Raw genomic sequence first — 17,073 nt, forward strand, 5'->3', positions numbered from 1 at the left:
GATGATGGTGAATGCAGTGAGCTTGGGGGTGGGAGGTGGGGTGGTGGTGAATGCAGTGAGATTGGGGGTGAGGGGTGTGGGGGGTGATGAATGCAGTGAGGTTGAGAGTAGGGGTGTGTGGGAGTGGTGGTGAGTGCGATGAGGCTGCAGGTGGGGAGTGGGGTGATGGGGAGTGCAGTGAGGTCTGGGATAGGAGGTGGGGTTGGTGAATGCAGTGAGGTCCCAGGTGGGGGCGTGGTGGTGAATGCAGTGGTCCCTGTCAGACCAGCAAAGCAGTCACATCATCCCATCCCATCCCATCCCATCCGCGGAGCTGTCCTCTACCTGGCCAAATGGAGCAGGGACTCTTTGGTGTTGTGACCAGAATAGGCACTGCATTCATAGAAGATCAGATTGTTCTCCTAGAATCATAAAACAGAGGGGATAAAAGGAGGGGAGCTGGAGGGAACTGTGGGGTAGGGGATAGCACCTGTCTGCACCTACCTACACCCCTGCTTCCTCTCCAAGTCCCCTTCAATTCCTCCACCCCTCGCCATTCTCTAAGAGGTTGATTTCTGTCTTCTCAGGGAAGTTCTGTAACCATTTCCCAGGTGAGTTGTAACAACTGTGAAGCAACAAAACCATAAGCTGCCTTAGTGCTTCACACTCCCTCTAATTACTCTCTGGTAAAGCGTATACTCATTTCCTTTTCACACCAGCCTGTGATGCAGACAGGCAAAGACTCAGAGGCCAGGATGGGCAACATTCTTCCCACTTCATGGGCAGGAAGACTGAGGCTAGAGAAGGTATAAGTGGCCTGCCTGCTCCAGCCCTGTCTTTAGTTAATGGCAGGGCTCCCAGCAGCATACTTTTCCCAGGACACAGGCATGCCATGGCCTAGGGGCAGATGTCACTGAGGGCTCCCATAGGAATCCTCCTTCACACAGTTAATTAGCACTCCAGGTGGCTGTCAGCCCTGGTGCATGGACAGCTGTCCATCCCTTCACCAGGCAGAGGCTGGGCTGCACACACAGCACAGTGGGGCCTTGGCCAAGGCTCATCATTTTCTATTTATCACTCCCATTTATAGCTGTCCTGCTTCCTCATGACAGTGCTAATGGCACTGAGCCCTGGAGGCTGATGTCCTGTGGGGATACAGGCAGTTGAGTGAGGACACTTCTTTTGTGGCTGCAGATCAAGAGGCTCTGCAAATGCTTGTTTCCAATTCAGCTTTCCTGCTGCACACCCCACGGACCCAGCTCTGTCCTCCACCCTCTTCACCCCTGCCCCTCCCGCCTCAGTCAGACCCTGACTCCTGGCCAGTCTGTGAAGAACAAAGGTTTCATGGGGAGGTGGGGGATGTGCACAGGGCCTGAAATTGGAAGACACAGTTTGTCTTCCAGCCTCAAGTACAGACCCCAACACTGAGAACCTGTGTGATACTTTGAATAAATCACTTAATTTCTCTGAGCCTGGTTTTGTTTCACTGACAAAAAAATAGAAAGAAAGAAAAAAAAGAAAAGAAAGAAAAAGAAAATGGAATGATAAAAATATAGGTCTTGCAGTTCCTTAATCAAAATCCTTGGATCCAGTTGTATTTTAGAATCTAGAAATTTTGAGTTTCAGAAAGATAATGCATGTATACACGATATCAAATAGTACCCTCAGTGGGTCTGGACAGCATCCTGTAACCAAGCATATTAATATTTCTTCAGTGAAACATTTGAATATTCATTCAGAGTGTGGCACACAGAGACCATAAATAGCTGCATGTCAGTTCTGGTCAGATTCTTCTGCCAGATGAAGTCAAAACCGCTCTTTGTTTTCAAAGCTTTTTGGATTTTGGAATTGAGGATGAGGGCTTGTGGATGTAGCTGCTTGGTGACCCTCCATAGGAACACCTAACAGGCCCTTCTTCCTTCTTTTTCCTTGGATCTTACCATCTGTGCCCGTTTTCCCAGCCTCTGAGCCACGAGCCTCTGTTTAGCTTGAGCACACTAAAATGATGAATCCTTGGCCGAACAGCACCCCCATCTTTCCGGACACACGGTGCCCTGAAAACTACGCTGAGGGCTGGAGCAGCCCAGGGAGAGCACGGCGTGTTTTGCTGCCTGATTTCCGTCCAGCCTTGTTGGTTCTGGGCCTGGGCAAGCGGGCCGCTGCTTGTTTGACGGCAGGCCATCCAGTGTGTGCCCTGCGTTTGTCTCGAGTTCACAGCTTTGAGGCTCAATCTGACAGACAGGATGCACTCTCCACAGAGCTGTCCAAAGAAGGACCAGCCTTGCTGTGAGTGTTCCATCCCGGGAGGCGGTCAAGTGGAAACAACTATCCAAAGAAGGACCAGCCTTGCCGTGAGTGAGTGTTCCATCCCGGGAGGCGGTCAAGTGGAAACACAGATGATGGGATTCGAGCATCAGATAGGGACTAAAATAACCAACTTCTCACTATCTAAGAATTTCTAATTCTGACTTCTGAGGGAAAGAATTTGGGAAAATTCCCCACACCTTAGTCATCCCTGGCCAACTCCCACTTACAATCTGAGGCTCCCATGGAAAGTTCCACATGCACAGGAGCTGGACGCCTATCTTGCCCACTCGCTTCCTTCCCAGCGGGCTTCCAGGGAAGGTTCCCCCCAAGGCTCTGGGGCACATGCCCAACTGCCTTGGGTGCCACCCTGTCCATAGAGATGGGAATGCCTGCTCTTACCTTGGCCAGCTGTTCTCCAAGGCCCCGGGGAACTTCCCGCTCTTTCTCGTTGTCAATTTTATTGCCCAGCAGAAGTACAGGAATACGGTCCCCCACAGCTTCCTGCGGAACAGACATCCCCACTCAGAGAAGCATCCACAGGGAGAACCAGGGGGCAGGCTTGGAATGCTGGATGGAAAGACACATCCGGCTGCGAATGCCCTCCTGCTGCAATAGGCCAGGTGACAGCAGAGGCATCCTGACAGTTGAGACCCACCTTCTGTGGCAGCCTCTGCTTACAAGGCTTCTGCCAGGTGCCCGAGGCCCACCTCTGGGTGCCTCTGGGTACCCCCAGTCCCTGTCAGTGCAGTGACCTCCCCCCTCGCCACTCTCCTTGGATGCTGGACAGAACACGCAGACCCCCGGGATGTGCTGGGAGTGGGTATCAGGATGAGGGCACATTTGAACTATGTGTCCTTCTCCAGGGCTCACACCCCGCTGAGGCCATTCCTACATGACCAGACTTAGTCTTAACAAGAATGAACCAAAGGAATTAATGCAATGTCATTTGGGGCTGTTCTAGGGGTTGCTGGGTTAGAAGTGGCATCTCCAGGCATTTCATATTGGGCACGTAAGCTCTCTGAGGGTTGGGTCCAAATCTGATTCATGCTATTGGGTCCACGGTGCCGGGAAAATGACTATTGTGTGCCTCATGGAGGTCACTACGTGGGTCTGCAGAGCCTTGTCACTGGGTACTCTGGGTCTGAAGGAAGCCCTGCGTGGGAAGAACTGTGTGGCCATAGCAACTGCACCTCTTGGGCCAGAAGTGACAGGATTATTCAAGGGGTCAACCCTATTTACTCCTCTTGTGGCTGCGGCAGACCAGCAGGGGCCTGTGCACCCAGAGTTCCTGTGCCTCGGCATCCTCCCTGTGAAATGGGTGCACCGTCCGTCCCTCTCCTGAGGGCAAAGGGCCCAGGCCACACAGCTATTTAGTAAGGACATAGGGTAATGTTCACATTTAAGCAGGTTGTTATTTTTACTTGTGAGATATTTAATTAGGGGCTTCTGATCATAATTTGGTAGAGAATAGTTATTCATTGTAGCTAAATGTACTAAAGAGAGGGGGCTGTGGGAGAAGAAGCTAACAGTTATAGTTTCGCCAATAATTCAGCTATTTTACATTGCCATTCCAAATAAATGTCCAAAGCCCATCCAATAGGTACACCTATTTTAAGTTTAAATGCAATTACATTTGAAATTAAGCCTCAATGATTCCTTAAACTATAAATTCAATTTTATTGCTGTTCAGTCAGGAAAAAATTTATTCAATGAGAATTTTGAGGCTCAGAGAGTCCAAGAGAACATTCAACATCAAAGTCACTGAGTTATGAGGGCCCTTTAGTATATGGGCCCACAATTCTCTAATATTTTCCTCTAAATTCTGATTTCCAACAAACTCTCTGCTATTTAGTGTCTCATTAACTAGAACTCTCTAAAAGCAGTGTTCCACATATCCATGGTAAGATGGTAAATAATGTTGGTAATGGTGACTCAAAGGCACAAGATCTTACATTGTCGTCTGACCCATCAAAATAGATTCAATTATGTGCACTGTAGTTGATGTGTTAAGTGAATTGCATTTAATAATTTGCAAGTGAAAACCCCACTTATGGCATATAAAGAATGCTGTGTCGCTAATGGGAATGCCCCCATTCTCTGACTGTGCTGTGCCGCAGAAACCTGGGCAAAGAGTTTTATACAGAAAAGGAAGAAAAGAGGAGGAAGGCAGGAGATGGGCCAAAGGGCTTGCTGCTTGGAGCACAGGAGAGATATTTGTAGAGTTATGTGTGAGGAATGACTAAGGCTTGTGGGATTTCTTGTCATGGAAACTCTGAAAATATGAGCATCAGACTTGAAATCCCAGGGCAGGAGTCCTACCCAATCTGGTATGAATGGTGGCCTCAGTTTCCTCCCTTTTAAAGGGCATGCTGGGTACTGAAGGAGGGGATCTGATGAGGCAGGAAACAGTCCTAAGCCTGACATCTGAGCCCTGTGCACCACACACAGCAGTGTGCCCCTTGGGAAAAGAAGGGACAGTCTTCTTTTTAAAAGAAATTCCTGGATATAAACACAGAAGAGCTTAGAAGGGGCAGAAGTTCCCCATCTGGAGCCGTGCCTTCTGCTCTTTGCATTGTCCCTGTTACACAGACATTCTGCACAACTCACTCCCCCTCAGGGGCCCTGGCCTGCCACTGATAAAGGAGAATTTGGTTTCTCTCCAAAGATGTGGCAAAAATAAGTGAGACCACACATAACACTGGAGAGTGTGCTACCGTGGGCAGCCAGTGGACGTCACTCCAGCCCCAAGTCAGTCTCTGACACAGGGCCACCCACGAGGAGGGGCTGGGGCTGGGGTGGGTGTCTCATGGTCCTCTCTCACTTTAACCTCTGCCTAAACTCCACCCTTTTTGTACACATAATTAAGTTTTCAGCCTATATATCGCTTGCCACAAAGATGCTCATAATTATCCACCTGATGAAGTCCAAAGCTCACCTCTTCTGGAGAACAAATCTATGGTCCCCCAACCTCTGCTGATGTTTCTACAGATGTTGGTAAAGTCCCATAGGCATGCCAGGTCAGACAGAAGGAACTGAAGCCCCTTAGCCGTGCACACAATCTCTGTAGGAGACCTGGCTCTGCTGTCCTGTGGGGCCCGCCCCAATCGCTCCTCTCTGCTCTGAGCTGTGAAATAGGCCTCTAGAGCTGGTTTCCCTCTTCTGACTTAGATACAGAAGCCTCTCTACACCTCCAATCACTTTAGTTGCCTTTCTGTGAACTTGAGCTTGTTGGAAGACAGACTAGTTGGAATTCAAAAGATTATGCATCTCTGATTTTAAATAACAAGGCTGTCAATTTGAAGCAGCGGACTGACATTTAGCTCCGAATGTGCAGCTGTTGGGTTTGGTTGGTTGTAGAGTGTGTGTGTGTGTGTGTGTGTGTGTGTGTGTGTGTGTACATCTATTTGCTGGGAGGCAAGAAAAGCACTTAACTGGGAGGGTGCTGCTATCTCTCTGGAGCCAGAACAAAAATTTCTCAGCACATTAAAGCTTGCAGTTATGCTAAGAAAAAAATGACTGTAAAATTATATCTTGGGGGTTTCCATATTTATCCACCCCCTTGACTATGAGTCAAAACAAGATTTATTTGTGTAGTTCGTTTAAACTGCCAGCACTTCAAGCTTAGCTTGGAATGTGGGGAACAAATCTGCTATTTTTTGCTCTGTGTTGCACATTGTCACCAATGACAAAGATCACAGAATGAGAATTAGCCAACAGTCCACAAAAGGAGAGGAAAGTGGGCCTGACCCCTTTCTGCTGAAGAACTAATGGTTCTGCTTTGAGACCAGAGCTGGCAGGACTGAAAAAGAAATGAACACCTCTTTCTCAGAAGCAGATTTCAACCATGGGCCATGTGATGAGAAAGAAGTATAACGCAGTAGCAAAGCCCTAGATTTTAGTTCTGGCTGTGCTGTCTCACAGGCCGGAGTGCCTTTGGACAAGTCACTTCCTCTCTGGATCTCAGGATTTCTCATCTCTATAGCAAGAGGCTGCATTGGATTAATTTCCCCTTTTTTTCCAGCTCAAAGGCTTAATGATACCAGTCATATTCCATTTCCTTGACTTATAGATCTAACAATATAGTGCTCTGGAATGACAAAAAGATCTAAAGTAAAAGTTCAACATGCAGACACAAGGACCAAAAATCTGGGTTTGGGGAAATACCAGTCCACTCAAGCTCATTCTAAATGTTATTTTCTCTGTTGGATACGGGCCCCAAAGCCATCAGATGTCTGGTGTGTCCCCTGGTCTAAATGTGGGGCCCTTACAGCTCAACCAGTTTCTTGTTCAGATTGGACTGGTTAAGCCAGTCCCAGCAGCAGAGATGAGAAGGAGGTAGGGAGGGTTGGGAATGCTGAGTTGGCAGGAATGACTAACCGCTTTGATTTCCTATAAGGTGTGTAGGAAATGTAAAAGGGCAGGAGTATCAGCACAGAACAGAGTGTGTCTGGGCCTGGCTTGGGCCTCTTCTGCAGGCCTGCGGGCAGGGTTAAGCTGTCCAGGTGGGGAGGATGAGGGAGGATGAGGGAATGGGGGGGAAGAAGAATAGTCACAGGACAGGATGCTCCCACCTCATAAAGCAAGGTGCTTCTCTGAGACAAAGGGTTTTGGTTCCCTCTGGGCTGGAAGGATCCTCTAGGGTCCCTCTGATGCACAAACACTTCTGACCCATCCTGTGGCCCCCAGAGAGTCTAATGTCATACTTTGTAGAATGTGGGGGCCAGGAGGGACCTTTCAGAGACTCTGATTCCTTCCTTCATTGTGTGACTGGCCACAGTTTCATGGCCAGAAATGGCTGAGCTGGGATGGTAAGACCTTCCTTTTCAGGGAGCTCCATACCTCCCCTGAGAGTCTGTTCCAACCACAGAACCTCTGCCACGAGTAAGTCTTTGCTATGTATAATCTGGGGCAATTTTAGCCCTTTATTCTTGGGCTGCTTTTCAGGTTGTGGGAGGAAGGGGCATTGAGAACAGCTGGCCAGCATTCACTTAATAATACGGCTTTAGAACCTGCAGCCTGTTATTAAAGCTCCCCTCCACCCTCCCTTCCCCAGGTGAGGGAGTAGGCAGCATGCTTGGAGCTCCGTGGAAAAATAAGGTGCTTCACAAATATAAAGTACTTGTTATCTTCAGTTCCTCTCCAATCAAATTAGGTGTCAAGTTTTAATCTATCGCCTGACACCTCTGATTGCTGGTTGCCACGGCAGAATGAGTTAGCTTTTCAAGAATCTTGAGAATTATCACATTTATGATGCCACTGTGCCACACCTTCACCACGCTGTCTGCCATCTGACACAGCCTTCTGCACTTGCTCTCAAAACCCTGGGCCACCCAGCTGGGTGCCTCATACTGAGTCCTCAGGAGTGCCTCGTGGGTGCTGGACATGTGGGAGAAGCTCAGAAAATTCTCATTGAAGGGCATGAACATCTTTGAATAAGATTTAGAGGCTTGCTTCTCAAAGTGTGGTCCCTAGACCAGCAGCATCAACCTCCTCTGACCACGTGTTAGAAATGCAGCATCTCAGGCCCAGCCCAGACCTGCTGAGTCAGATTCCGCATCTTAACAAGATGTCCAGGCACTTCTAGGCCTATTAGAGTTGGAGAAACGCTTGTCAGGCTGGGAACCATGATGGCTGAGAGTCACTTGGGAAGGTGTTATCTATTTATTTTTACATTTCCAGGCCCTGAGTCATTCTGTCTGGGAGAGAAGGCCCTGACATCTGTTTTGTTTGATAGCTCCACAGGTGATCCTGATGTTCATCTAGGTTTGGGATAGTCATTGAGAGTTTAGCTATATCTTTTGCTAATTTTAAAAAAGGAGAACTCAAACTACAAATTGTATAAAAAGGCCCATCCACACACAGATAATTCTGAATTAACCACATAAAGAACTGCCATCTCAGCTTGGCTTCTGAGCCCATAGAGGCATCAGGGCTCCATGGGGACTCCTGATGGGCCCATGCTGACAATGCTTTCAGCCCCACCCCATAAGGAACAGCACATGGCATAGTTTTTCTGAAGAATGACTGAACTTATGCTTCAAGCTGTGATGATGCCCTCTAATATTTCTTCACCTCTACCATCAGCACCAAATTCAACCTGATCTTCTACTTCTCCTGCTAAGTCACAGGCTCTCTGTGCTAAACAGGAGACTTAGTAACTACACCTTCCTAATGATGGCAGAGAGGGAAGTCCCATGAATTTGACTCCATTTATCCCTATTAATCCCAGACTGTTTAAAATTCCTCTACCCAGCTCTAGTATATATCAAATATAGATATTTAGGGACAATTAAATGTTTGTGGCTGGGATATATATGACAAACTCACAGATAACATCATATTCAATGATAAAAAGCCAAAACCTTTCTCTTTAAGATCAGAAACAAGACAAGAATGTCTATTTTCACCACTTTTATGCAACATAGTATTAGAAGTCCTAGCCACAGCAATCAGACAAGAGAAAGAAATAAAAGGCATACAAATTGTAAAGGAAGAAGTTAAGTTGTCATTATTTAAAGATGATATGATACCATACCTAGAGAACTCTAAAGATTATACCCAGAAAAACCTATCAAAACTAATAAATAAATTCAGTAAAATAGCAGGATACAAGATTAATATTCAAAAATGATTCATTTTTATACACGAATAATGAATGATCAGAAGTAGAAATTAAGAAAACAATCCCATTTATAATTGCATCAAATACAATAAAATACCTAGGAATAAATTTAACCAGGAAGGTAAAAGACCTATACTCAGAAAATTATGAGATAATGAAGAAAGAAATGAAAGAAGATACAAATAAATGGAAGCATATACCATGCTTATGAACAGAAAGAGCTAACATTGTTAAAATGTCCATACTACCTAAAGCAAGCTACTGATTTAATGTAATCACTATCAAAATACCAATGACATTTTTCACTGAACTAGAACAAATAATCCTAAAATTTACATAGAACCACAAAAGACCCTGAATAGCCAAAACAATCTTGGCAAAGAAGAACATAGTTGGAAGTATCATGCTATCTAATTTCAAATTATACTACAGGTTACAGTAATCAACACCGCATGGTACGGGCACCAAAACAGACTCAGAGCAATGGAACAAAATAGAAAGCCCAGAAATAAACCCACATCTATATTGTCAATTAATCTATGACAAAGAAATAAGAATATACAATGGGGTAAAGGCAGTCTCTTCAATAAATGGTGTTGAGAAAACTGGAGAGAGATACATGCAAAAGAATGAAAATCATTTTCTTATAAGAATAAACTCAAAATGGATTGAAGACTTAAATGTAAGACTGAAATATAAAAATCCCAGAAGAAAACATAGAAAATAAACTCTTTGACATTACTCTTAGCAATATTTTTTTTTTATATGTCTCCTTGGGCAAGGGAAACAAAAGAAAAAATAAACAAATGGGACTACATAAAAATAAAACGTTTGTATACAGTAAAGGAAACCATCAACAAAAGAAAAAGACAAACTACTGGATGGGAGAAGATATTAGCCAATGATACATCTGAAAAGGGGTTAATATCCAAAAATTATAAGGAACTTATACAACCTCACACCAAAAAAACCACAAACAATCCAGTTAAAAAAATGGGCAGAGGACCTGAATAGACATTTCTCCAAAGAGGAAACACAGATGGCCAATACACAAAAGCAAAGATCCTCAATTTCACTAATTATCAAGGAAATGCAAATTAAAACCACAACGAGCTATCACCTCACACCTGTCAGAATGGCAATCATCAATAAATCAATAAACAACAAGCATTGGTGAGGATGTGAAGAAAAGGAAACCCCTGTGCACTGTTGGTGAGAATGCAGACTGGTGCAGCCACTGTGGAAAACCGTATGGAGGGTCTGTAAAAAATTAAAAATAGAACTTCCTTATGACCCCAATGTTTCAACTTCAGGTACATAACACTAATTCAAAACACTAACTCAAAAGAATATATGCACCCCAATGTTCATTGAGCATTATTTATAACTAGAGGCCTGGTGCATGAAATTCAGCACTGGGGGAGGGGTGTCCCTCAGCCCAGCCTGCACCCTCTCCAATCTGGGACCCCTTGGGGGATGTCCGACTGCCAGTTTAGGCCCAATCCCACAGGGACATCCCTCTCACAATCCGGGACTGCTGGCTCCCAACCACTCACCTGCCTGTCTGCCTGATTAACCCTAACTGCTTCTGCCTGCCAGCCTAATCACCCCCTAACCACTCCCCTGCCAGTTTGATCGATGTCTATTTCCCTGCCAGCCTGATTGCCCCCAACTGCCCTCCCCTGCTGGCCTGGTTGCCCACAACTGCCCTCCCATGCTGGCCATCTTTTGGCAGCCATCTTGTGATGATATGGGGGCAGCCATCTTGTGTGAGGGCATGGCAGTCAATTTGCATATTACCTCTTTATTATATAGGATAGCCAAGATATGGAAGCAACCTAAGTGTCCATCAAGAGACAAATGGATAAAGAAGATGTGGTACATATATACATGGAATATTACTCAGACATAAAAAGAAATGAAATCCTGTCATTTGAGACAACATGAATGGGTCTAGAGCAGCCGTGGGCAAACTACGGCCCGTGGGCCGAATCCGGCCCGTTTGAAATGAATAAAACTAAAAAAAAAAAAAGACCGTACCCTTTTATGTAATGATGTTTACTTTGAATTTATATTAGTTCACACAAACACTCCATCCATGCTTTTGTTCCGGCCCTCCGGTCCAGTTTAAGAACCCATTGTGGCCCTCGAGTCAAAAAGTTTGCCCACCCCTGGTCTAGAGGGTATTACTATGCGGAATGAAATAAGTCAGACAGCAAAAGATAAATTACATATGATTTCACTTTTATGTGGAATCTAAAGAACAACATAAACAAACAAACAATACAGAAATAGACTAATAGATACAGAGAACAGACTACGTGTGGTGACAGGTGGGTACTAGACTTATCAGGATGATCACTTTTTAAGGAATATAAGTGTCTAATCACTATGTTGTACACCTGAAACTAATTCAATATTGTATGTAAACTGTACTTGGAAAACTAAAATATCAAAAAAATGTTTGTGGCTAGAAAAAGAATGGCTGACCTTCCCCCACTCCCCTCAAAGTTATGGCCCCAATTTCTTTCTTTTTTTTTAATTCTCACCTGAGGATATGTTTCTTATTGATTTTGAGAGAGAGAAAGGGAGAGAGGGAAACATCTATGTGAGAGAGAATAGTGATCAGTTGCCTCCCATACTCGCACCAACTTGGGATTGAACCCAAAACCTGGGTATATGCCCTGACCAGGAACCAAACCCACAACCTTTTGGTGTATGAGACGATGATCTAACCAACTGAGCCACCTGACCAAGGCATATCCTCAACATCTTAGTTTGAAAATGAGATGGCTGTCTTAGATTAGTGATTTTCAAAGGGAAACCTTCTTACCTAGCAAAATTGTACCAGCACCTCCAATATACCAGACTGAAAGAACTACAGTGGCTCTGACTGACAGAGGGGACGAGGGCCCAGAACTGTGATGGTTATACCTTTCCATGCCCTGCCTCTGTCCCTAGGAGTGTCACTCTGCTTCTAGGGTTCCACCAGAGAAAGTTTGAAAACCACTGTATCAGGTAAGCACTAAAGTCTCTGGTGCTTAACTTCAATGAGGAATATAAATCACTGGTGCTGTCAAAGAAAAGTCATGTCTGAAATCCCAAAGTTCAAATAAGATCCACTTCCAGATGACCCATACCATTTGTTTCCATTAATAGCTTGGTGTAGAGCCATTCACTACATCTCAACATGTACATTTTCTCTATTATAACTGTTTTTAGGCTCAAAGATTTTAAGAAAGAATTTGTATTAAGCAAATTTCTGAGAAACCCAAGAATCTGACTTCCATTCTTGTTCTTTATTTGGGGGGAAATGAGAAGGATGGGGATTAAGAGTAGAGAAAGGAGCCCTGCCCAGTGAGGCTCAGTTGGTTGGGCATTATCCCATGCACCAAAAGGTTTCTGGTTCAATTCCTGGCCAAGGTACAATACCCAGGTTGCAGAATTGAGCCCCAGTAGGGGTGTGCAGGAGGCAGTCAATCAATGTCTCCCTCTCATATCGATGTTTCTATCTCTCTCTCTCCCTTTCCTTCTCTCTTAGAAAAAAAAAAGAAAGAAGAAAGAACTAAAAGAGTAGAGAAAGAAGTGGCACAGCCAGTCCAAACTATAAGAGCAACAGATTTTGGTGGGAGGAATCATAGATATTAGGGCCAAAAGGATGAAGAAATGGACAACTCCAGGATTCTGATTGCACAATGATATAGCATCCATTCAGGCATCAAATATGGGTTGAGCTCTAGTTCTGTGAGGCCCCCTGTAAGCACTTTGTTACTATGACAAAGATGCAGTTTCAGTTCCCAGGAGGCACAGAGTGCATGCAGCACAGATCCACGCTGGGAACTATGTCCTTTACAGCAATGTGTCAGTGTGGTAAATAAGTAAGGGGTCCACGGAAGGTCTAATGGGCTTGAATAGAGGTTGAATGTAAGCTTCGTGAGGACAGGGACATTGTTTCATCTACCTGCTGCTCTAATTCCCAGATCCTAGGAGAGTGGCTGGCAGTGTTTTGAACAAATAAATGAACAATGCATGAATTCTGCTGGTGGAAGGAAATGGGACACCCTACCTGATTGCTTTGTAAATGAATCAGCAAGGCCCTATTAAAAGAAGTAAGTGGCTTGCCCACTCTGCCATTGGCCTTGAAAAGTTTGCATTTAAGTGGTAAAGGAAGAGCATGCAGATGGTCAGGAAGTTAAAAGGGACATATCACAAGTATAAGTCAAGAGGTAGTGTCTCAGAGATAATCTAGAATTCAAACAAGAGTGCTGTTGCTTGTGGGCCCACCTAGGGTGACTTTGGGGTGAACCTGGGGCCCTCATATTGTGGGTCAACCTCCCCTCCTGTGAAGGGTTGTGACAGAGGCCTCAAAACACTGTGTGGTGTCACTTTGGGCTGGGCACAGCTGGGCCTGCTGAAGCTAGAAAATGCAGGGGTTTGGGGAGGCGGTGGTGAGAGTGGGGGAACAGCACAATTGTAACTCAGTTTAAACACCCATTTCTTAGGGACACCTTCCTTGACATTGTACTCTGTGCTCCTCCTCTAATCCTGTCCTACTCACTTATAGCTCTTATTGAAATCATAATGATATAATTATTGGTACAATCTATTTTTTTATGCCCCATAGGAGCAGGGACTGTATCTGTCTTGGTCACTTTAGAGTCCCCAGTAGCTAGCTTGGTACTGGCCACTTGGGTAAACAAATGTGTGAATCGGTTTGTTCCTGGAGAAGGTTTTGAAAGAGCAGAGGAACAGGCAGGAGATGGGCAGAGAAGAGAGAAAAGCAAGAGGTCCTCATAGTGCTCCCAGGAAGGTCACCAGCTCACCTCCACGCTGCTCAGCCACTGCCGGACCGACAGGAAGGACTGTTTGGCTGTGAGGTCATACATGACGATGACACCATCGGCCTTTCTGAAGAACTGCTGGGTGATGCAACGATACCTGCCATTGAAGGGCCACAGGTCAAGGGAGCACAGCCCTTCCTTGCAACCCAAACCTTCGGCCCCTGGGGGGAATGGAGGAGGCAGTGTTACATCAGGATGACTCCTCACCTCTCCTGCCCGGCCGTGTCCCACAGCTGCAGGGCCACCTGAGAGTCACCCACATGTACCATCTTCACACGGTAATCGATGCCTGCAAGGTGGAACAGGCCTGTTACTTCCAAATAAGAACATGATGCCCCAACATGTCTGGAATCACATCAGGTCAAGGATGACAACTCCTGTGTAGCTCCTGGGAGGCGATGTGGGGAAATGGACAGAGCACTGGACAGGGAGGTGTGGGGCCTGATTCTGTCTCTGCTACGTATTATCAAATCACTTAACCTCTCTGAACTTCAGGCTCCTCCCTGTACTATAATCCATACCCTCCTTAGGGATACTACAATCAGGTTCAAATGTAAAAGCAATATGCCAATGCAAAGACATTGTTTTATTCATGAATTTACTCTCTTACCACAAAGATGGAGGAGGAGGAAAGACTGTCCTTAAATTTCTTCCTCCCTTTGCCCTTCCTTCTTTCCTTCTTTCCTTCCTTCCTTCCTTCCTTCCTTCCTTCCTTCCTTCCTTCCTTCCTTCCTCCCTTCCTTTTTCCTTCCCTCCCTCCCTTCCTTTCTCCCTAAAATCATTTTCAATGTTCCCCTAATAAAGTTCAAATATCCCTGGGTATGGATCATACTTTCAGACTTCCATCAGCCAATGCAAATGTATGTGACAGAGCCAGGGGAGGAACAGGGGGAGCAGGAGGGCAGGAAGGGGTGGCAGGTGGGGGGAGGGCTACAAGAGAAGAGGATGAAGGCAGCATTCACCCTTGAGGTGACATCAGAGCTCCTAATCCCAGCCACTGGGCCACTCGGAATGGTCTCTCTGACGCTGCAATCCCACTTGAAGTCATGGACCACAGAGAGAGGGAGCAAGCTCAGGTACACACATTCTGAGCCCACAGCAGCCCTCAGAAGTTCTTTGATAACAGACATTCCTCTCTCGCCATCATTTAAGAATGTTCACAAATGCTTAATGAGGTTCAAAAAGTCTTTCCCTCTTAAGGTATCAAATCTTGGAAACAGAGGGTATCCCCTACCACCTCCAAAAGGGCCCAGCTTCTGAGGTCCTGACCCTGGAGGGCTAAGGGAGGACAGCAATAGCAGCTTGCATGGAAAAGATAGAAGTGACAAAACAGACAACAAAGAGGCAGCCAATGGAAAAGATCATCCCAGCCACTGTCCCCAGGCAAAGGCCAGTGCATTATGGACACATGAGTGGAGGAGAGGAGGCAGAGTCATCACCCCTAGAATGACTCTAGAGGCCCTGTGCTTTGCAGATGAGGGCAGAGGGAGCAGTACATTTTCTAGGTAGAGAAAAGAGTGATTTCACCCATTGGTAGAATGCTTGATATTTCTAACTTTCATATGCTATCTCTCCATCATCACAGTGCTCCCCCGTGACACATACTCATGCACATACATACACATGCATACAGATATCTATATGCACACCACCCCACCCACCACACCAATGAGAGATAAAGAAACAAGAATCCAGAGATGCATGCCTCGCCCAAGCTCATCAGTTGCAGTGTGTTGCAAACCCAGCTCTGAGGCTCATTCTTCTTTTTTCACCAGCATCCTGGGCACAGAAACACCTGGCAGCTTCATTTCATCTGGAAAGTCCAGGGTTAAGTGTTTCCATCCAAATGGATTACAACTGGCTGGGAGCTGAATCCAGGTGAGCTTTCTTCTTAGCCAAAAGTGGAAGTGTTTCCCCAGTGTATACTCTGGGAGACTGAAGGGGTGCCTACTTTCTGGCAACAACTCAGGAGAATGCCAGCACTGTCAACACACTTTCAGGGCCTGATCTGAAACCAGCCAGCCCAAGGTGGGAAGCCCAAGGACAGAGCCTTCTTCTTGGTGGAAAGAAAGGCTTGAAGGCAGAGGGGCAGACAGGTCTCAGCTCTTTATGATTGAGCTCTACCTCATTGGCTGATTGCTTTGCTGGAGGACAGGATGCTTATCTTGCAGAGAGTGAGGTGGACCAAGGAGTGCTGGAAAAAAACAGGTTCTGTGCTGTGGTGAGCTTGGTGAGAGTCCCTGCCAGGTACTGGTGCTTCTTTCTGCAGCCTCAGACAGGCAGGCCCAGGAAGCAGATAAGTCCATGGGAGGGAGAGGCAAGGGAAGGTAGAGACACAAGGAGTCAATTCCAATAGAAGAGGCAACACAATAACATGGGACCTGAGGGCCTGAACTACACTGACTTCTAAGACCATCACCAGTTCTAACACCCCAGGAGCCAGGCGACCATGTTGTGTTCCTGTCTTAGTCCTGCCTTTGACCAGCTATGTGATCTTGATGACATTGCTTCATCTCATTTTGGGGGAGTTTCACTGTCCTCATCTGTAAATTGAGGTGTGATGGAGGGTGTGGAGGGGTAAGTTGGTGCTCAGGATCTGTTCAGCTGTAGCATTCAATGAACACATGGAGGTGACCTCCAACTTGCAACCTAACTGGTTCCTGAATGACAGCTGGAAATCCGGAGCCTCTGTGACCGTGAATTGTGTTATGTTGTGGGATGGTAACGAGTTAGAGCTGGTTGATGGACTCCAGAAAGGGTGACAAGACAGGACCAAGCTGTCATTTAGAGCAAGACGGATGTGGGAGTGGGAGTGTCTGCAAGTTGTCATGGGGACAATTAGGGATTTCTCTGTAGAGATGGGGAGTGGGATAGAAACCCAACTGGTGGCCAAGAAAGAGCAGAGTGCATTCTGTTGGGAAAAGCAGGGACGGTGACTCAATGTGGGGCAGTGGAAAAACACTGGACTCGGAGTCCTGGGTTCTAGGGAGCTTTTGCCTTTAATAATCAGTCTTCTCATTTACAAAATGAGCTCTGATGTTCTAAGAGACCATCCTTTGACACCCACAAGGCCCAAACACCTGCTTGTGAAGGAATCATGCGGTGCTAAGATGGTGCAGGCAGGTGCTCAAGTCACACTGTTGTACTGTAGAACTTACATTATGCACAAGCCAGGAGTCGAGTACCAGTCATGGTCCTTTGAGGCAGTGGGAAGCCAGGAAGTCCCCTTTGATGATGGAGGTGAGCTTTAAGGGGCTGCTGAGTCCCTGTTTGTACTGTGTTCATGGTTCAGGGGCTGCTGCCCTGGACAGGTGGTTGGCTAGA

The 17,073-nt window shown here is 46.1% G+C and overlaps 1 protein-coding gene across 6 annotated transcripts in view; it reads right to left on the reverse strand.

Annotated features, from left to right (window-relative positions):
* Positions 1-17,073, reverse strand: part of CRACR2A (calcium release activated channel regulator 2A) — a 145,425-nt gene that overhangs the window by 2,505 nt on the left and 125,847 nt on the right. For all 6 annotated transcript variants that reach the window (XM_014548360.1, XM_014548359.1, XM_014548362.1 and 3 more), the window contains 4 exons: positions 13,957-14,038; positions 13,732-13,846; positions 2,686-2,787; positions 325-401 (listed from right to left, as the gene is read on the reverse strand). In XM_014548360.1, the coding sequence (XP_014403846.1) occupies positions 325-401; positions 2,686-2,787; positions 13,732-13,846; positions 13,957-14,038 (376 nt within the window). The remainder of the gene's footprint in view (positions 1-324; positions 402-2,685; positions 2,788-13,731; positions 13,847-13,956; positions 14,039-17,073) is intronic.

This window comes from Myotis brandtii, unplaced genomic scaffold, assembly GCF_000412655.1.
Source record: "Myotis brandtii unplaced genomic scaffold, ASM41265v1 scaffold504, whole genome shotgun sequence".
Classification (NCBI taxonomy): domain Eukaryota; kingdom Metazoa; phylum Chordata; class Mammalia; order Chiroptera; family Vespertilionidae; genus Myotis; species Myotis brandtii.